This window comes from Oncorhynchus tshawytscha, linkage group LG01 (assembly GCF_018296145.1).
Source record: "Oncorhynchus tshawytscha isolate Ot180627B linkage group LG01, Otsh_v2.0, whole genome shotgun sequence".
NCBI lineage: Eukaryota > Metazoa > Chordata > Actinopteri > Salmoniformes > Salmonidae > Oncorhynchus > Oncorhynchus tshawytscha.
In genome coordinates, this window is record NC_056429.1 from 85,319,489 (window position 1) to 85,341,628 (window position 22,140).

At 42.0% G+C, this 22,140-nt stretch overlaps 1 protein-coding gene across 1 annotated transcript in view; it reads left to right on the plus strand.

Annotated features, from left to right (window-relative positions):
• The first annotated feature begins 17,165 nt into the window (after positions 1–17,165).
• LOC112258695 (trinucleotide repeat-containing gene 6B protein) overlaps positions 17,166–22,140 on the plus strand; it is a 54,487-nt gene continuing 49,512 nt past the window's right edge. Inside the window, 3 exon segments of the mRNA XM_042328431.1 lie at positions 17,166–17,404; positions 17,789–17,876; positions 19,148–19,169. Coding sequence (XP_042184365.1) covers positions 17,166–17,404; positions 17,789–17,876; positions 19,148–19,169 — 349 coding nt within the window.

Here is a 22,140-nt window from a genome sequence, read left to right on the forward strand (position 1 = left end):
TGCTTCCCACCAGACACTGGGAGATGAATTCACCTTTTAGCAGGGCAATAACCTATCATCTGAAATCATCTCCAAAATATCGCTTTTTAAAAACAAGCCACCAGAAAAGACAGAACTATCAGGTATCAAGGTAAGACCCAAGTACAGACTGTGTGAAGTAACAAAGTTTATTGTAACAATAAGGGCAGGCAAACAACAGGTCAAGACAGGCAGGGGTCGATAATCCAGAGTAGGAGCAAAGGTACAGGACGGCAGGCAGGCTCAGGGTCAGACAGAGTGGTCAGGCAGGCGGGCTCGGAGTCAGGACAGGTAAGGGTCAAAACCAGGAGGGCGAGAAACTGGAAAAGGCAGGCACTGCGACACAAACCACTGATAGGCTTGAACAAACAAGACGAACTGGCACGGACAAACAGAAAACACAGGAATAAATACCCGAGGATAAGTGGGGAAGATGGGCGACACCTGGAGGGGGTGGAAACAAGCACAAGGACAGGTGAAACAGATCAGGGTGTGACAAAAACAAATATTATGGTTAAACTCAAATATACTAATTGATTAAAAAATATATATATTTTGGAAAATAAATAAATAAATAAATATTTTTTAAATAATTAAAAAATAAATATATATATATTTATATATATATATATTAATCTTAATCTTTGTAAATTATATCATAAATAGGAATATATGGAAATGTCTGCTCCACACAAAGTTACAATCAACTAGCTGCAGCATTACCGCAAAAATGGAAGGAGAAGAAAGTAAGGAACTTGTCTGTCGGTCCTGCATTAAAAAAAACTAAATTTGCTTAAGAAAATTGTGATAAAATAAAACTATACCAATTTAATTTAAGGACCAAAAAATTGACAGCTGTGCCATATAGATTGCAAAATAGTTGGCAAGAGATTTTCAATGTACCGATTCCATGGCACATGCTCTATGAATTGACACTCAAAATAACGCTGGATTCAAAACTTAAGTTTTCTATTTAAATTATTATATAAAATTCCTGCAACAAATAGAATGTTATATATGTGGGGGATACAACCTTCCCAGCTCTGCAGAATTTTCTGCGAAGAGACAGAATCATTAGATAATTTGTTTTGGTACTGTCCAGAGGAGTGTGGTTAAATGCGGAAGACACATTTCAGTCGAAAGCATTCAGATGCAGATGTTGTTTTTTTGTGTGTTTTAAAAAATATATTTTTTATCATTATTTTTTACCCCGTTTTCTTCCCAATTTCGTGGTATCCAATTGTTTTTAGTAGCTACTATCTTGTCTCATCGCTACAACTCCCGTACGGGCTCGGGAGAGACGAAGGTTGAAAGTCATGCGTCCTGCCGCACTGCTTCTTAACACAGCTCGCATCCAACCCGGAAGCCAGCCGCACCAATGTGTCGGAGGAAACACCGTGCACCTACCTGGCGATCTGGTCAGCGAATGGATCAGGAATGGATGAATAATTGCAACATTTACCTGGAGCTAACTCTGCAAATAGCACTGCTGGGTGATTTAAAGTCATAGTCAATCAATCAATAGTATAATAACACTCTTAGCAAAATGTTTATCTTTAATTTACAATATGTAGAATCTATGCGAATAGAAAGGTTCAGAACTTTTGTGAAACAGCACAGTTAAAAGACATATAGCAAATAGAAATCAAAACTGCATGGTGTTCAGGGACAGATGGGAGGGGTTGAGGGAAGCTGAAGGATTGGACTAAAAACAAACAAAAGATAACTAATGTAAAATACTGTGTCCATAAAATGTATATAGTGTATATAAGCTGTGAATCGAAGCCTAAGTGTTGTTGTCCATTAGCTTACTCCAAGTAGGGGAGGGATGGTAGGGTTAGGGGAAAATAATCTTTAAAAAATATGGAGGATTGGAAATGATGCAGACAATCACACTGATGGAAGCTGCAATCTATCTGCAATATGAAAGCTGATCTGATCGAAACTGCAAATATTGTACAATTCAGGTGTGCAAAGCTCTTAGAGAATTACCCTGAAAGACTGACAGCTGTAATTGCTGACAAAGGTCATTCTAACTCTATGTATTTGAATAGGGGTGTGAATACTTATGTAAATTATATACTTCTGTACTTCATTTTAAATAAATTTGCTAACATTTCAACAACAACAAAAAATGCACTTTGTCATTATGGGGTATTGTGTGTAGGTGGGTGAGCAAAAAACAAACATTTGAATCAATTTTGAATTCAGGTTTGTATCACAACTAAATGTGGAATAAGTCAAAGGGTATGAATACTTTCTGAAGGCACTGTAAGTGTTTCTCCAATGACGATTCAGAATCCTTTTATTTAGTGTATCGGTGAAGTCTTCCACCATGGCATTGCATGGTCTGACCAAGAGTATCTGGAAGTATTTACAATGTCTTATAATTAAATGGGTGGCTTAAGGCTGCTATAGAAATACTCTCAGGGAGGACTACTCACTGAGCTGAACTTGAACTTCCAAGTAGGGGAGGACACATTCAACTCAAATCTCTCCAGTTAGACAGAGAAAGAATGGGATGAATAGGATTTCTAAAGGTAGGATAACATCATGCAGTATCTCTTGTGAATTACTTCACATTTGGACATGTACCTTAAAACCATCAGGGGGTCACAACAAAAGAGGATGTGTACCATCAGAGGAGGCTGCTGAGGGGAGGACGGCTCATAATAATGGCTGGAATGGGGAGAATGGAATGGTATTTGATACCATTCCACTTATTCCACTCCAGCCATTACGACGAGCCAGTCCTCACCAATTAAGGTGACACCAACCTCCTGTGGTGCAGGTATGAGGTTGTCTGTCTTACTACTGTTCTCTCCCGGAAACTGGTATACTGGTATGTGGATGTCTGTGTTACTACTGTTCTCTCCCGGAAACTGGTATACTGGTATGAGGTTGTCTGTCTTACTACTGTTCTCTCCCGGAAAATCACACCCAAACTATAAGAATGTAACCCAGCCTAGTCTGCTTCCTCACTGGGTCATACCCCTTGCCCTGCCCTACTGTAGCGCACTCCAGGGCTGCCTCCAAAATGGCATTCTATTCACTTTATATTGCACTAATTTTGACCAGAGCCCAAAGGGTTCTGGTCAATACATATAGGGAAAAGTTGCCATTTGGGATGCACTCCAGACGCCTGTCTGAGGTCCTCCAGAAAAGGCCTGTTGAACCAGACGCACAGCGGACTGGCATTTCCTGTGGGCGGGGCCAGAAGAGAGGCAGAGACATTCCTGGGCCAGGCACCTCCGCTTCCTGTCTCTGTTCACACCCCGTTGAAAGACATTAATCCTGCCTCTCCCTCAATGCTCAACACAGTATCAGTATAGCAGACAGCCATGACTGGCTGTAAGTGTAAAGTGTTCCAATCTAATATATTAAGGTGATTACTGTACATGAGAGAGGAATGATTTGCATGGCATGTCTCCCATGATGTATAGATGTATGTCTATACATACCTCCCATGCCAGTACGGTGTGTGATAGTGTTATGTCTCGTGGGGGATGTGTGGTGTCATTTGGTGTGACTACTCATCTTCTGTAGGGTGGGTATGTATTCAACAGCTGGCCAGGGGGAGGAGAGGGGGGGGGGGACAGAGGACTATCGTTGGCCGGGGTCTCCCATTTCACATTGAGAATGATGAGAATGGAGAGGAAGGGTAGTGAGTGGAAGAGAAAGAAATAGATACTATATAGGCTCCTATAACAGGTTCAAAATTGCAACCCATTTGTTAATGGACAAATATTTTGCCCTGTTAGAGAATGACTGGATCAAAAAGGTCCCTCATATAATAGTTCCTATGCTAAATAATGAGTATTTCCTCCTTTGCTAACACTCATGTTACAGTAACTGAACAACTCAATGGCCATTAGACTGTCATAATGTTGCATTTCTGTGTCCATAGTACCCTCTGCTGGAAAGGTGAAGGAACAACTGACCATTTGTTAACTTCTATCATCTCATTTTAATCAACTGAAGCAAAATCAATTCCCTTAGAAAATAGACATACTGGAACAAATCGATATGAACAAAAACAAATGGAACAAAGAAGATTGAATCATTCCAAGTTTTGGTCCAAAATAGAAATCTCAGAGATGGTGGTGTAATGGTTATTCAGAGATCAAAATCAAATCAAATTATATACCAGTGATATACTGGGCCGTACGCTGTACCCTCTGTAGCGCCTTATGGTCGGATGCCTAGCAGTTTCCATACTAGGTCGTGATGCAACCGGTCAGGATGCTTTCGATGGTGCTGCTGTAGAACCTTTTGAGGATCTGGGTACCCATGCCAAATCTTTTCAGTCTGCTGAAGGGGAAAAGGTGTTGTCGTGCCCTCTTCACGACTGTCTTAGTGTGTTTGGACCATGATAGTTTGTTGGTGATGTAGACACCAAGGAGCTTGAAACTCTCAACCCGCTCCACTACAGCCCCATCAATGTGAATGGGGGCGTATTCGGCCCACCTTTGCCTGTAGTCCACGATCATTTCCTTTGTCTTGCTCAAGTTGAGGGAGAGGTTGCTGTTCTGGCACCACACCGCCAGGTCTCTGACCTCCTCCCTATAGGCTGTCTCATCATTGTCAGTGATCAGGCCTACCACTGTTGTGTCATCAGCAAACTTAATGATGGTGTTGGAGTTGTGCTTGGTCACGCAGTCATGGGTGAACAGGGAGTACAGGAGGGGACTAAGCACGCACCCCTGAGGTGCCCTCGTGTTGATGATTAGCATGGCAGATGTGTTGTAGCCCACCCTTACCACCTGGGTGTGGCACGTCAGGAAGTCCAGGATCCAGTTGCAGAGGGAGGTGTTTAGTCTCAGAGTCCTTAGCTAAGTGATTAGCTTTGTGGGCACTATGGTGTTGAACGCTGAGCTATAGTCAATAAAAAGCATTCTCACATAAGAGCAGTGTGGAATGCAATATATATATTGTTTCATCTGTGGATCTGTTGGGTCAGTATGCAAATTGGAGTGGGTCTAGGGTTTCCAGGATGATGGTGTTGATGTGAGCCATGACCAGCCTTTCAAAGCACTTCATGGCTACCAACATGAGTGCTACGGGGCGTAGTCATTTAGGCAGGTTACCTTAGCTTTTTTGGGTGCAGGGACTATAATGGTCTGCTTGACACATGTACAGTTTGTCATGAGGTACTCTACCTCAGACGAGCAATACCTCAAGACTTCCTGAATATTAGACATTGCGCACCTGCTGTTATTGACAAATAAACACCCACCCCTCGTCTTACCAGACGTAGCTGTTCTGTCCTGCCGATGCACGATACCCTGCCAACTGCATATTATCCGTGTCCACGTTCAGCCACGACTCTATGAAACATAAGATATACATTTTTTTATGTAATGTTGGTAGGATAGTCTCAAACAGAGATCATCCAGTTTATTCTCCAGTGATTGCACGTTGGCCAATAGAACAGATGGTAGAGGTCGGTTTACCCACTCGCTGACAAATTCTCACAAGGCACCCCGATCTCCGCCCCCTGTATTTCCATAATTTCTTCACACGAATGACAGGGATTTGGGCCTGGTCTCGGAGAAGCAGTGTATTCTTTGCGTCGGACTCATTAATTAAAAAATCTTTGTCCATTATTCAAAGGTTGTATAATGGTTGATCAGAGGTGGTATGAGGGTTGTGTTCAGCTTTCGCTGTGTTTTATCTTCTAGGAGGTCTTCTCACAAAGGGAATAGAGCAGCTCAATCTGCTCAGCATATTCAAATCCTGGACTGTGGACTAAGGTGGAACATGAACAAATCATGATAGGGCAGCATGGTAAAACTCAATTGATTATATTTTTTCTTTATCGCCACCAAGTGCTTTCAATCCACATTCCAAAGACTTGGTATAAAACCCCTGCCACCCTGTCCTGTCCTCCACAGTCCCGAACCCTCTTCCCTGTTCTTCTCACCATCCTGAGGTCACCAGGATCAGGGGGAGGTTGTCCAGTGTTAGCTCGTTCACAATGTCACGGAATGCTGATATTCCAGTCTGACCCTGTCTAATGTCCCCAAGGCGGTCCAGGTGACAACCCAGCTTACCTGTTAATCAACCATCCAGAGGCACACCCAAGATGAGCACTTAACATTACAACTCACTTTATACAGTATCAACATTATTTATATCCACAATAAATACCATGATAGTTTAGGTATGATATTGGTATTGTCATTCTGACAAGACTATATTGCTGTATTTGGTTTTGATATGCATCAGAAAAATAAGATGGCAGACCTTAAGAATCATTGAAGTGGATAGCTCTGAGGTAATCTAGTCCAACTGTCTGGTCAAACTCCTCCAGCATCGACTTCACCCCTCCCTCTGCAGACAGGTCATAACCTGGGGGAGAAAGAGGTGGTGTAGGATGTGATGACATGATGATTATGAGTTTGTCATTCATGGAGAAAAAATCTATTTGATCACACTAAATTATTAATGTTTTCAGTAATTGTATTTTATATATATTTAGCAGATTTATCAGGTGTTTGACAACAATTTTTGAGAAATATAAGAAAAAACTAAAAGAAAGTCAGATCAAAAAGTGTCCAGATACACCCCTAATCAGGTCTGGTCTCTTACCTCGGCTCACTGAACTAACCGCCCACTGTGCTGCCCTGACCAGCAGGTGTCCAGACACACCCCTATTCTGGTCTCTTACCTCGGCTCACTGAACTAACCGCCCACTGTGCTGCCCTGACCAGCAAGTGTCCAGACACACCCCTATTCTGGTTTCTTACCTCAGCTCACTGAACTAACCACCCACTGTGCTGCCCTGACCAGCAAGTGTCCAGACACACCCCTATTCTGGTCTCTTAGCTCAGCTCACTGAACTAACCACCCACTGTGCTGCCCTGACCAGCAAGTGTCCAGACACACCCCTATTCTGGTCTCTTACCTCAGCTCACTGAACTAACCGCCCACTGTGCTGCCCTGACCAGCAAGTGTCCAGACACACCCCTATTCTGGTCTCTTACCTCAGCTCACTGAACTAACCACCCACTGTGCTGCCCTGACCAGCAAGTGTCCAGACACACCCCTATTCTGGTCTCTTACCTCAGGTCACTGAACTAACCGCCCACTGTGCTGCCCTGACCAGCAGGTGTCCAGACACACCCCTATTCTGGTCTCTTACTTCAGCTCACTGAACTAACTGCCCACTGTGCTGCCCTGACCAGCAGGTGTCCAGAAACACCCCTATTCTGGTCTCTTACCTCGTCTCACTGAACTAACCGTCCACTATGCTGCCCTGACCACTCATATTCTCCAACAGAGAGAGAGAGAGAGAGAGACAGAGAGAGAGAGAGAGAGAGAGAATAGATAAACAAGGGGAAATGGAGATTGGAAGACAGATATGAGATAATGTGGTACATTTAATGGTGACAACAGCAGGTGTTTGCTGGTAAGGCATGGTTGATGGCCTGGGCGATATTCTCCAAATAATGCTGTGTGGTGATACAACCCAGGGAGGAGCCAGGGTGGAAGTTTTCAGGTTCAGGCCTAGAGCACTGTGTGGCACACTTTTCATCTTCCTGTTGGGCACACTCTTCCTGGAACTGGGCTGCTGCAGAGAGTTCCGGAGCCGTGTTCTTCCAGGAACTCTGAGACGCCAGGAACAACGAAAAACTGCAGCCTCCCATATCTGTACTCGCCCCAACTGCTTTCCAGATTCCACCTTGAGGTGGCAAGTGAAGGATAATTCCATATTGTGCCTTCTTGATGCACAATAGAGTAGCCACAGTATGAGTCGTAATACTCGTAAAACCTAGTGGTCAAACGGGGAAATAGTTCCAATATTTTTTCCCACTATTCATTTTTCCCATAGGGCATTTTAGAAACACTGAAAATAAGGGCTGTGTTTTGTGTAGGCTTAGCCTGGCGTGACATACTGGTAACTGTGTAAATCTCTCGAAGACAAGGTGACTTTTATCAATATATTTGCCTATATTTACCCCCAAAGAATTTAACGCCCAATAGCTGCTAATGTGGCTATCATAAAGAACTACAAATGCCATGATGATCTGGATGAGACTGCCAAATCAAGGCAAAGGCAAGAATCTCTGGATTAACTATCTAATGTTAGCTAAATGTACTAATGAATAAATTGGCTACATTTCTTTAAATGGACAATTCTGTGAACTGTCTTGTGTAAGTTTTAAATTGACACAATAACTGTTAACAAAGGTGTCAGCTAGAGATGATGTGCAGGAGCTTGCAGCAATTTGTAGTTTTGCATGATGTCTACTTTGATGCTAATTAGCATTTTCGAATCTGAGAGTAAATAGGGCCGAATATACTGATAAAAGTCACCTTGTCTGAGAGAGATTTACATGGTTATCAAAACGTCACGCCAAGGTAGGCTTACAAGAAACACAGCCCTTATTTTAAGTGTTTTTCCTATGGGAAAAATTTATGGTGGAAAAATTCTCGGAACCATTTCCCTGTTTGACTGCTAGGTTTTATGGGTATTACGACACCTCCACTCTGGGGCTCTATAGCAGTTGGGCAATTCCATGGAAAAAATTATGCTGAGACTCAAAAACCATTGATTTCTAAGTTTAGCAAACCAAACTCTATTCACAAGGACAAATTTTTACAATTTTTACAGAAAATTTTACAAAAACACATTTACTGCAAGAACTGTGCAGATGCAGAGTTTCATAACAGAATAAAAGTAAAACCTCCGTTTTTTTATTCATACATTTTTTCCAAAAACTCTGTTATATATCTGCTCTGAGATTCAAAGATGTCTGCAGAAAAAATGGGTGTCAGCTATGACATGAAACCTTGAGTTTGAAAAAAAAGCTATTTTAGTTATTGAACTACAGTAAGTGAAGTGGATTTACACCAAGTAACATAATTATAGGTATAGCAGCATGGGTCCCTAATCTTTACTATACATAAATTTATATTTATAAATATGATTGTCATTCTCTTCATGGTGATGTATCCTGAATAGGTACACAAAGGTAGAAATATGCAATATCCACCTATGCATGTTTGGGTACTATGTTACAAACTGGCTATTATTCTAATGTATGTATGGTACAGCACAGTACAGCACAATTCATTATAGTTCAGTAGAGTTTAGTACAGTAGAGTGCAGTAGAGTTCAGAACAGTACTTTACAATCTACTACTGTACTCTAATATGCTCTACTGTATTCTACTGTACTGAACTCTACTGTACTCTACTCCACTGTACTGTACTGAACTCGACTGTACTGAACTCAACTGTACGGAACTCTACTGTACTGTTCTGTACTCTACTGTGATTTACTGAACTCTACTGTACTGTACTGAACTATAATGTATTGCACTGAACTATACTGTACTGTGCTGTACTGAACGCTACTGTACTGAACTCTACTGTACTGAACTCTACTGTACTGTGCTGTACTGGACTCTACTGTGCTGTACTGAACTCTACTGTACTGAACTATTGTACTCTACTTTTATTTACTTTACCTTACTGTACTCTTCTGTGCTCTATTGTACCATACTGTACTGTACTTTACTGTACTGAACTCTATTCTACAGTACTGTGGTGTACTGTACTGAAATCTACTGTACTGTACTGTACTGAACTCTACTCCACTGTACTGTACTGAACTCGACTGTACTGAACTCAGCTGTAGGGAACTGTACTGTACTGAACTCTACTGTACTGTACTGTACTCTACTGTGCTTTACTGAACTCTACTGTACTGAACTCTAATGTTTTGTACTGAACTATACTGTACTGTACTGTACTGAAGTCTACTGAAGTCTACTGTACTGAACTCTACTGTACTGAACGCTACTCTACTGAAATCTACTGTGCTGTACTGAACTGTACTGTACCGAACTCTACTGTACTGTGCTGTACTGAACTCTACTGTACTGCGCTGTACTGAACTCTACTGTACTGAACTATTGTACTCTACTGTGGTGTACTGTACTGAAATCTACTGTACTGTACTGAACTGTACTGAACTCTACTGTACTGTACTGAACTCTAGGGTCCTCTACTATACTGTGCTTTACTGAACTCTACTGTACTGTACTGAACTCTACTGATCTCTACTGTACTGTACTGTACTGAACTCCACTGTATTGTACTGAACACTGCTGTACTGTGCCGAACTGAACTCTACTGTACAGTACTAAACGCTGCTGTACTGAATTCTACTGAACTCTACTGTACTGAACTAAACTCTACTGAACTCTACTGTAATGTACTGAACTCTACTGTAGTGTATTGAACTCTAGGGTCCTCTACTGTACTGTGCTGTACTGAACTCTACTGTACTGAACTCTATTGTACTCTGCTGTACTGAACTCTACTGTACTGTACTCTACTGTGCTGTACTGAACTCTACTGCACTCTACTGAAATCTACTGTACTGTACTGAACTCTACTGTACTGTGCTGTACTGAAATCTACTGTATTCTACTGTGCTTTACTGAACTCTACTGTACTGTATTGAACTATACTATGCTGTGCTGTACTGAAGTCTACTGAACTCTACTGTACTGAACTAAACTCTACTGTACTGTTCTGTAATGAACTCTACTATACTGTACTGTACTGAACTCTACTGCACTGTACTCTACTGAACTCTACTGTACTCTACTCCACTGTACTGTACTCAACTGTACTGAACTCGACTGTACGGAACTCTACTGTACTGAACGCTACAGTACTGACCTCTACTGTACTGTACTGAACTCTACTGTACTCTACTGTACTGTGCTGCACGCTACTGATCTTTACTGTACTGTGCTGTACTGAACTCTAGGGTCCTCTACTGTACTGTGCTGTACTGAACTCTACTGTTCTGTGCTGAACTCTACTGTACTCTACTGAACTCTACTCTACTGTTCTGAACTCTAGGGTCCTCTACTGTACTGTGCTGAACTCTACTGTACTGTGCTGAACTCTACTGAACTCCACTGTGCTGTACTGAACTCTACTGTACTCTACTGAACTCTACTGTACTGTACTGTACTCTACTGTGCTGTACTGAACTCTACTGAACTCTACTGTACTCCGCTGTGCTGTACTGAACTCTACTGCACTCTACTGAACTCTACTGTACTGTACTGTACTCCACTGTGCTGTACTGAACTCTACTGAACTCTACTGTACTCTAATGTGCTGTACTGAACTCTACTGCACTCTACTGTACTGTACTGTACTGTACTCTACTGTGCTGTACTGAACTCTACTGCACTCTACTGAACTCTACTGTACTGTACTGAACTCTACTGTACTGTGCTGTACTGAACTCTACTGTATTCTACCATGCTTTACTGAACTCTACTGTACTGAACTCTACTGTGCTGTGCTGTACTGAATTCTACTGAACTAAACTCTACTGAACTCTACTGTACTGTGCTGAACTCTACTGCACTGTACTGTACTGAACTCTACTGCACTGTACTGAACTGAACTCTACGGTACTGTACTGAAATGAACTCTGTAATGTACTGAACTCGACTGTACTGAACTCTACTGTACTGTATTGTACTGAACTAATATACTCTACCTTTCTTTACGTTACTGTACTATTCTGTGCTCTACTATACCGCACAGTACTGTGCTGTACTGTCCAAACTGAAATATTCAGACCAAATCTGAACCCCTCATGGACGTCTATGTTTGGGCCAAATCAAGGCCGGTCAGGACCGGACCATAAATCCATGTCTGTGGAGGTTTAAATGAAGGCTGGTCCAGGCCAAAAAACGACCTCTGTGGACATTGAAATCAAGGCCAGAAGGCCAGGGCGGAATGACCAAATGTCAACTACTTTTCAATATCCATGGACGTCCGGTGTCGGTGTGTGCTCAGTGGGTGAGGATGCTTAACTTAAAGCCTTAACTGGACAGAGAGAAGAGAGAGAGAGCAACAGAGAGAGGGGGAGAGTGAGGGGTTGTCTCAACTGTTTTCACAGTCTTGCGTTGACCACCAGATGACAGAAAAATTAAGAAAACAGTTATGAACTGAACACAATAGTATGCCAGTGGAAGGTAGGACAGTAGCAGGTGACCCGATTGTGGTTTGTGACTATTATGATTTCCCATTGTAGAAAATTCAATTGCGGTAATTCCGTTACCGATTTGACAATCACTTAATAATTCATAAACAAACTTGATATCAGAAAAAGCACTATAACTAATTGGTAGGTCTACCTTTACTTGTTACTTCTGTTAACTTTCATTTTCCTCCCTCCTCATGAGTATGAGTATTACTTTGCATGAGTATGCATCTACTGTCAAATCTACCATTCCAGTGTTTTACTTGCTATATTGTATTTACTTCACCACCATGGCCTTTTTTTTGCCTTTACCTCCCTTATCTCACCTCATTTGCTCACATTGTATATAGACTTATTTATGTTTGTACTGTATTATTGACTGTATGTTTGTTTTACTCCATGTGTAACTCTGTGTTGTTATATGTGTCGAACTTCTTTGCTTTATCTTGGCCAGGTCGCAGTTGTAAATGAGAACTTGTTCTCAACTTGCCTACCTGGTTAAATAAAGGTGAAAAAAAAATGAGGGAGATTAGAAAATATCTTAAAGATATTGGGGCAGAATTACAAGGCCCAGGGCAATGTTTTTTACAGAAGGCAAATCATTTATCCAAAACTAAATACATGTTGATATAATTTGGCAGGGGTCTTTAGTTCAACATTAATGTGTTTTGATGATGTATTTCTAATATATTTTAAGACTTTTTCTAGTGGATGTTTTCTAAGACCCCTTTTCCGACTGTTTTACCAGAAATAAAAGCCTTTACTTTTCCCAGAAATATAGACTGTTAGCTTTCATTTGACAAATATTTTATTATGCTCCAATGAACTTCACATGTTAGTCCTAATGGGGCGTTTTACAAGGAAATGCCCAGTTACCAACCTGATATGGTGACATGAGCTCCAAGGGAAAGGATTATTCAGGAGAGAAAAGCAGGAAATGTGTAGTGAAGTCATGCGCCACTCTCAGGACTTTTTACTCCAATCAATGCCTCTAAATAATAGGGAGGGCGGGGGGCATCTAGACGTTTAGAATACCAAATCCATGACCTTAAAACTTTTGGTGCATTTTTATGGCCGAAATTTTAAATATGACGTCATTACGAAACAGCCCTCAGCAGCACATGTGAGTTGTTGCCAGTCAGTGTCCACTGTCCATACTTCAACCCATATGAAAATGATTAAAATAGGTATTTCATTTGACTGTAAGGTTTTTTTATTTGACTGTGGGGTATTGTCTAATGGTAATAAAATATGAAAGAAACTAACTCCAACGTTGTTTAAATGAAGGACAAAAATCGGCCTCACCACAAGCCCTTATACTCCGGTCAGAGAGAGAGAGCTTGCTGCTGCCGAAACCATAGAAGCAAAGATTTTTATAACTAACCCAAGATAGACGAGAGCCTGTCGTTTCCAATGGGAGCAAATTAATCATAGTAGGCAGAACAAGCAAGGAGGTGGGCAGAGCCAAAGCACGAGCTAGCGAGAACCTCGTTCTAACATATATTTGCATATTTGAGTTAGGGAACTTCTACTCAGTGAAGTAGGCGTGCGCAATAACTCAATTCGCCTTTGCACTCCTTCTAAAGAACGCAATTTTTTTTTTATCTAGTAAAATTAGTCCAATCTTTTCGTAACGGATTGTAGTTTTGGAAACAGAAAACTGTATTGAGATCAAATGTTTAATCGATGAGGAAATGTGCAGAATGTCGGCCCAAATCCATTTCGCTCCATCTTCTCCCACTGCCGGCCACTGGGCTTCCTCTCATCATCAAATTTGGTAGTGTTTGGAAACGCCAACCGGATGCTTCACATTTGTTCATCCGGTGAAATATCTGGCTCATTTTATATATGTGCTAGAACTCTTGTAGGCGAAACATTCGATTCATACAGAGCAGCAAAATGGCCGACCGTCAACCAACCGACTTTCCAGAGCTTTAAAAACGAATTATTCTGCACATTAGCTAGGTTTACGTTATCATAGTATTTACAAATCAAAAGCACCAACGAGTATTTTTCTTCGTTAGCCACATACTTCGTTATTCGTTTAGGTTGTTGTTTTTCACTGAAGCACTTTAGCCACCGCAGATGAAAGGGGAAATAATATTAGCTTCTTTAGCTAGCACGTCAGATATATTTTATATGTGATTCCTGAGGTGAGTATCATTTAGTTAATGTCTAAAGTTGTTCGTTAGCTGTCTGTCGACAAAGGTGCTAAAATATGACCAACGTTAGCTAGTTTGCTATACAACCGAATGGATGTCTTTGCTCGAGTGAGCATCTAGAGAAGTTATCTTGCCTTTGGATAGATTACTTAATTCGCGAGCGGAATCAAAGCAATGTAGCTAGTTAGATAACTCCGGAGTCTGGGTCGCAATCTTGCAGTAAATTATGCTGGTATACTTGTATTTTCAAAAATGAAGACGGTGTTGTCTTGGTAGTTAGCTCAGTTTAGCAATTAACGTTAGCCGTTACAATATGTCTTGCTAGCTGGTCGATATAGCTAACTAAGTAGCTACGTCTTATTTTATTTACTTTGCTTGGTCGGTGCAAGACCCCGCGTACACTAAAATGTGAATGTTGGTTCATTTTCCATTAGCAAGCTAAGCTAACTAGCTATCTACCAGTATTATGCGGATAGTTAACTAGCTACTTGGTTTCTTGATCTGAGCCCGTCGTCCGTGTCATGTCAATTTTTAGCCCGCCATACCTTCATAACGATAGCCAACAACCATCGACATGCAGCATTTTTGTTGCTAGCCACGGTTGCTGAATGGCCAACACCAGGGCTTAGCATTAGCAAGCTGCGATGTTCGATAAGTTAGCTAGCTATATTGTTGCACCTTCATACTTGTATAGTTAGCTAGCTATGTCGTTTATTCCCATGCACGAAAGGTTGACATATATGTACACGCGTGAAGGATAGCTGTTGCAGCTAACTAGTTACATAAGCCTTCCTCTGACCAGAGCCTCCGAAATCATGACAACTGTGGCCCGTGGCTTTAGCTATGTCACTGAGAAAGAAGGGCCACAAACAGCTGCACACTAATCATTATCAGTTTCGTTTTCCGTTACAGGTAATTTGCAAAGCATTGTCCTTTATGTCCACTTAACTCTTATCAATAGTGTGGTGTCATGTCTTTGATGTGCAAACACTGTTTTTGCTTGACATGCATTGTTATGGATTCCTTTAGCTACATAGCAACCTTATTTAGCATGTCTGGCCTTTCAGAAACAGTACCTGAATTCTAATAGATGTGTCAATGCAGCCAGACTTCAGATCCCTTACAATGCTGTCACCAGGGCTATGGTATAGGCCATGGTTTCCTGGGTCCAACCCTGGGAGCATGTTTAGTCCCCCCCTAGCACTACACAGCTGATTCAAATAACCAGCTCATCAAGCAGTACAGGTGCATTAAAGTAGGGCCCGGGAGACTGAAAAACAGCTTCTATCTCAAGGCCATCAGACTGTTAAACAGCCACCACTAACATTGAGTGGCTGCTGCCAACACACTGACTCAACTCCAGCCACTTTAATAATGGGAATTGATGGAAATTGATGTAAAATATATCACTAGCCACTTTAAACAATGCTACTTAATATAATGTCTACATACCCTACATTACTCATCTCATATGTATATACTGTACTCTATCATCTACTGCGTCTTTATGTAATACATGTATCACTAGCCACTTTAAACTATGCCACTTTTGTTTACAAACCCTACATTACTCATCTCATATGCATATACTGTACTCGATACCATATACTGCATCTTGCCTATGCCGTTCTGTACCATCACTCACTCATATATCTTTATGTACATATTCTTTATCCCTTTACACTTGTGTGTATAAGGTAGTAGTTTTGGAATTGTTAGGTTAGATTACTCGTTGGTTATTACTGCATTGTCGGAACTAGAAGTACAAGCATTTCGCTACACCTGCATTAACATCTGCTAACCATGTGTATGTGACAAATAAATTCAATTTGATTTTGATTTAGATCAGCTGTGTAGTGCTAGGGCAAAACCTAAAAGGTGCACCCAAGACCGGGTTTGGGAAACCGTGGTATTGGCTAACAAACATTAACACATAAGTTTAAAAAATGAATTTAGAGAATATTTTGGACATCAGAGCAACCTTCAGGTAATCCTATTTGAGTCACAAAAGGATGTTCATATGATTAAGAAGAAATACAAAACCTTGCAGTGAGCATATCTAACCGTCATTCTCTTTGAAAAAAAATATAAGCTATTGGAAACAAGACTTAAAGAACTGATGTTGGCACAAGATGGTGTGGAAAGTTGGAGCATAACTGATGTATAAAATGTATTATGCAAGAGAAAATTCACATTCTACAGCACAACAGCGGTAATGTCCTAAGAATAAAACTAATAGTGACTCAATAATCCATGTTTTCTGGGAATGCTAAGTCCAAAGTTATTGGCGTAGCAAGAACATTTCTCTTTCTGTATATTTCAAGACATGGTATATGGGGTGTAGTGAGATAACAATCATCCAGCCCATTGGGTATCACTCACCTAGAAAAAAAAAAAAAACATACTAAAAACGTTTAAACCCCCCTAACACATAAATCTAAATTACTTACTGTTAAAATAGCATGGGCAACTGAGAAACACCATTGGTGCAATTTAAGGCCAAGTGGCCAACTATAATGCAGGCACTAGGAATGGGGGGTGTTAACATGCTGGAGTAGGGGTGTGGGCATGCTGGTCTGGGGTAAGGTTGTGAACATGCTGGGCCAGGATATGGGGTGTGAGCATGCAGGCACTAGGGATGAGGGTGTGTACATGCTGGTCTGGGGTAGGGGTGAGGACACGGGATGGGGTGTGAACATGCAGGCAGGCACAAGGGATGGGGGTGTGAACATGCAGGCACAAGGGATGGGAGTGTGAGCATGCTGGGTTAGGGGTGTGAGCAGGCACTATGGATGGGGTAGGGGTGTGAGTAGGCACTATGGATGGGGTAGGGGTGTGAGTAGGCACTATGGATGGGGTAGGGGTGTGAGTAGGCACTATGGATGGGGTAGGGGTGTGAGCATGCTGGGCTGGGGTAAGGTTGTGAGCATGCAGGCACTAGGGATGGGGGTGTGAACATGCTGGTCTGGGGCAAGGTTGTGAACATGCTGGTCTGGGGCAAGGTTGTGAACATGCTGGTCTGGGGCAAGGTTGTGAACATGCTGGTCTGGGGCAAGGTTGTGAACATGCTGGTCTGGGGCAAGGTTGTGAACATGCTGGTCTGGGGCAAGGTTGTGAACATGCTGGTCTGGGGCAAGGTTGTGAACATGCTGGTCTGGGGCAAGGTTGTGAACATGCTGGTCTGGGCAGAGGAGATGTAGTCGTTGTTTGTATGTAGAAGTTTGTATCTGGAGTAAAAAATAAATAAAGATGCACATTTTATTAAAACAAATAAAAGCAAGTGTGACCCTGCCTTTTCAACAGAACTGGGCCTTTAGCCTTTGAAGCTTATGACAAGACCTGAAAACCCCTTCCTTATTACATTGGCTAACAAGGCTTTGTGGGGAGGATAAGCCTGGAATTTCCTGCAGGTTAATTATGTGGATAATTACTGTATGAACAGTACAGCACGTGTCCAGTAATCTTCTGAGACCTAGGTCATGAATCATTTAGCAATTGTGGCGGCACAAGGAACACTGATTGTTCTAAGGACTGTTGTACTGGTTTGTGGTTAGCCATGTGTTTTTCTTCTCTCCCCCAGAAAGGAGTATCAGGAAAGGGAACAGTAGTTCATGGAAGACAAAAAAAGGAAGAAAGAAGACAAAAGGAAAAGGGAAGCCTCTCAGAAGGTAAAGATGTTTCCATGCCAACATCCAACTTTACACTGAATGATGCTTAAATAAAGGTGGAGAACAAAAGTGGCAAGTTTAATTTGTTGCAGTCTTACCATTTTCTTAGAACTGAAGTTTGCACACAAGTACTCTGATGACCCAGATTATTGGCTACATGATCTCACCTAGTTGTGATGGCCTGGCCAGCTGGGGCACATTCAGTATTTCAAAGTTGTATGCAATACACACAAGTCTCAACAAATTACATTTAATGACTAGATCGTCGATTAGTCTTGTTATGCCTGGCACTCTGTCCAGACCACAGTACTCTTAACGAGTCACTGCCACTGCCACACATTTTACTGCTTTTCATCGCCCACCTGTGTAGGGATGGGCATTTTAAAATATTTAAGTTGGATTAATATCGTAATTTTTTCAGATATCTTTACTTTGGAAATCCATGTGTTTTAAGGAGATTAAAAAAAAATTGTGTATTGTATATTTTTTTACTTGAATGGAGACGTGCTTACGCGACTCGAGAGGGCTGCTGTGCTGCATGGAGAGAGGGGGGGGGGGCAGCCAAATTGACTCACGATAGTTAGATAGACCAACTTGTTGCTGCCATAGGTTATCGTACCATCTGGTAGTGCCTGTCTTGACTTCATCAAATCGTTGTAAAGAACCAGCTGTTAGCCAGCTAGCAAGCTACAGTGGCAAGGCTATTTGAGGCTCTTTTGCTGCACTCTCTGTCCAATGTCTACAATAACTCCATTCATATGACAGCCTACCTGTTGGTTGATCATTGTAGTAAACTCCTTTTCGTTTAGCCAACTTAATTCCGTAAATGTAATTTTGTTTTGCATTGATTAGAAATCTCCGTCTTCACTTGCTACACATGAAGCCTCTGACTGTAGCGCCGTTTTGATTGACCGACAGTAACAACAAGCTACACGTGTGAAGGCTACTGGTGACTTATTTTATTTTTATGGGCCACACTCATAAACTCATAACATTTTAAATGTAAAGCTCTATCCTTATAGGCTATGTAGCAATGTCATATAATTTTATTGAATTTTAGGCAAAGCCTTTCAAATAAATTATACTCTCCCAAGTAATCTAGCACTATCATCCGTTTGGATATTTGAGTACACAAATAACCGTGCCTACCCCTGTACTGTTCAAACAGTGCTGTTTGTGATTAATGAATAAGAATATGCACATTCATGTTTTCTTGCGTTTATTGTAATATTTCCATATTTGGCAACTGATGTACGTTTATCTTGTTTCAGGTTGCAGAGCAAAAAAACAAAGGTGAGCAGTGTCTTTGTATCCTCTGCTAGATTCACCTGGTTGCTATGTTCACAAGGTCCCACCTGTTTCTGTCAGCTTATGCCGGTCTTGTCATTCTCAACGCTAGCAATTTTTGTTTGAGTCTTATTCCTTCAGTTTATTGTTCTCGTAGACAGATGCACGTAACATAAATGGTAACATCTGTCGACAAACTTTGGGATAAGACTACTAATGAGGAAATTTGTTCCAGTATGCAGATTTTTCATTACTGGTTGTTTGGACAAATCACGATTTCGCAGGTGATCGCTTCTTTTGAATTTTGCAAGGGGAGGGTAGATTGGCCCGAAACTGTCTGAGTTTCCGTTCAGAAGGGTGGAGACCTTGCTAATCTCTAAAGTACATTTTCTAACATGTACATCTCTCCCCAGAACTTCATCAAGCATCTGACACAGTTATGAAAGATTTTAGTTCTGGGTGACCTAGACTATTTGTTTATGCTGTTGGTTTTGTGCTTTGTCACCGCAGGACACACTATCCAGCAGATAAACAACAGTTTCTTTCCCTCTTCTGTCATTCTCACAAGTAGTTGAATATTGGAACACATTTGGAAAGTATTGGCATGTACCAGTCAAGTTTGTACACACCTACTCTTTCCAGGGTATTTCTTTATTCTTTACTACACTAAAGGGAACACTAAAATAACACATCCTAGATCTGAATGAATGAAATATTCTTATTAAATACTTCTTTACATAGTTGAATGTGCTGACAACAAAATCACAGAAATTATCAATGGAAATCAAATTTATCAACCCATGGAGGTCTGGATTTGGAGTCGCACTCAAAATGAAAGTGGAAAACCACACTACAGGCTGATCCAACTTTGATGTAATGTCCTTAAAACAAGTCAAAATGAGGCTCAGTAGTGTGTGTGGCCTCCACGTGCCTGTATGACCTCCCTACAACGCCTGGGCATGCTCCTGATGAGGTGGCGGATGGTCTCCTGAGGGATCTCCTCCCAGACCTGGACTAAAGCATCCGCCAACTCCTGGACAGTCTGTGGTGCAACGTGGCGTTGGTGGATGGAGCGAGACATGATGTCCCAGATGTGCTCAATTGGATTCAGGTCTGGGGAACGGGCGGGCCAGTCCATACCATCAATGCCTTCCACTTGCAGGAACTGCTGACACACTCCAGCCACATGAGGTCTAGCATTGTCTTGCAGTAGGAGGAACCCAGGGCCAACCACACCAGCATATGGTCTCACAAGTCTGAGGATCTCTGCACCTAATGGCAGTCAGGCTACCTCTGGTGAGCACATGGAGGGCTGTGCGGCCCCCCAAAGAAATGCCAGCCGGTCTGACCCACCGCCAAACCGGTCATGCTGGAGGATGTTGCAGGCAGCAGAACGTTCTCCACGGCGTCTCCAGACTGTCAACGTCTGTCACATGTGATCAGTGTGAACCTGCTTTCATCTGTGAAGAGCACAGGGCGCCAGTGGCGAATTTGCCAATCTTGGTGTTCTCTGGCAAATGCCAAACGTCCTGTACGGTGTTGGGCTGTAAGCACAACCCCCACATGTGGACGTCAGGCCCTCATACCACCCTTATGGAGTCTGTTTCTGACCGTTTGAGCAGACACATGCACATTTGTGGCCTGCTGGAGGTCATTTTGCAGGGCTCTGGCAGTGCTCCTCCTTTCACAAAGGCGGAGGTAACGGTCCTGCTGCTGGGTTGTTGCCCTCCTACGGCCTCTTCCACGTCTCCTGATGTACTGGCCTGTCTCCTGGTAGCGCCTCCATGCTCTGGACACTACGCTGGCAGACACAGCAAACCTTCTTGCCACATCTTGCATTGATGTGCCATCCTGGATGAGCTGCACTACCTGAGCCACTTGTGTGGGTTGTAGACTCCATCTCATGCTACCACTAGAGTAAAAGCACCGCCAGCATTCAAAAGTGACCAAAACATCAGCCAGGAAGCATAGGTTACTGAGAAGTGGTCTGTGGTCCCCACCTGCACAACCACTCCTTTATTGGGGGTGTCTTGCTAAATGCCTGTAATTTCCACCTGTTGTCTATTCCATTTGCACAACAGCATGTGAAATTTGTCAATCAGTGTTGCTTCCTAAGTGGACAGTTTGATTTCACAGAAGTGTGATTGACTTGGAGTTACATTGTGTTTAAGTATTCCCTTTATTTTTTTGAGCAGTGTATTTTCTACTTTGTAAAATATTATTGAAGACATCAAAACAATGAAATAACACATGGAGTCATGTAGGAACCAAAAAAGTGTTAAACAAATCAATATATTTGAGATTCTTTAAAGTAGCCACCCTTTGCCTTGATGACAGCTTTGCACACTCTTGGCATTCTCTCAACCAGCTTCATGGGGTAGTCACCTGGAATGCATTTCAATTGACAGGTGTGCCTTGTTAAAAGTTAATTTGTGGAATTTCTTTCCTCAATGCGCTTGAGCCAATCAGTTGTGTTGTGACAAGGTAGGGGTGGTATACAGAAGATAGCCCTATTTAGTAAAAGACCAAGTCCATATTATGGCAAGAACAGCTAAACTAAGCAAAGAGAAATGACAGTCCATCATTAGTTTAAGATATGAAGGTCAGTTAATCCGGAAAATGTCAAGAACTTTGAACGTTTCTTCAAGTGCAGTCGCAAAAACCAGGTGCTATGATGAAACTGGCTCATGTGGACTGCCACAGGAAAGGAAGACCCAGAGTTATCACTGCTGCAGAGGATAAGTTCATTAGAGTTAACTGCACCTCCGATTGCAGCCTAAATTAATGTTTCACAGAGTTCTAGTAACAGACACATCTCAACATTTACTGTTCAGAGGAGACTGCATGAATCAGGCCTTCATGGTCGAATTGCTGCAACGAAACCACCTCTAAAGGACCACAATAAGAAGAGACTTGCTTGGGCCAAGAAACACGAGCAATGGACTCCTAACTTATGAGACTTCAGTTCCAAAAAAAA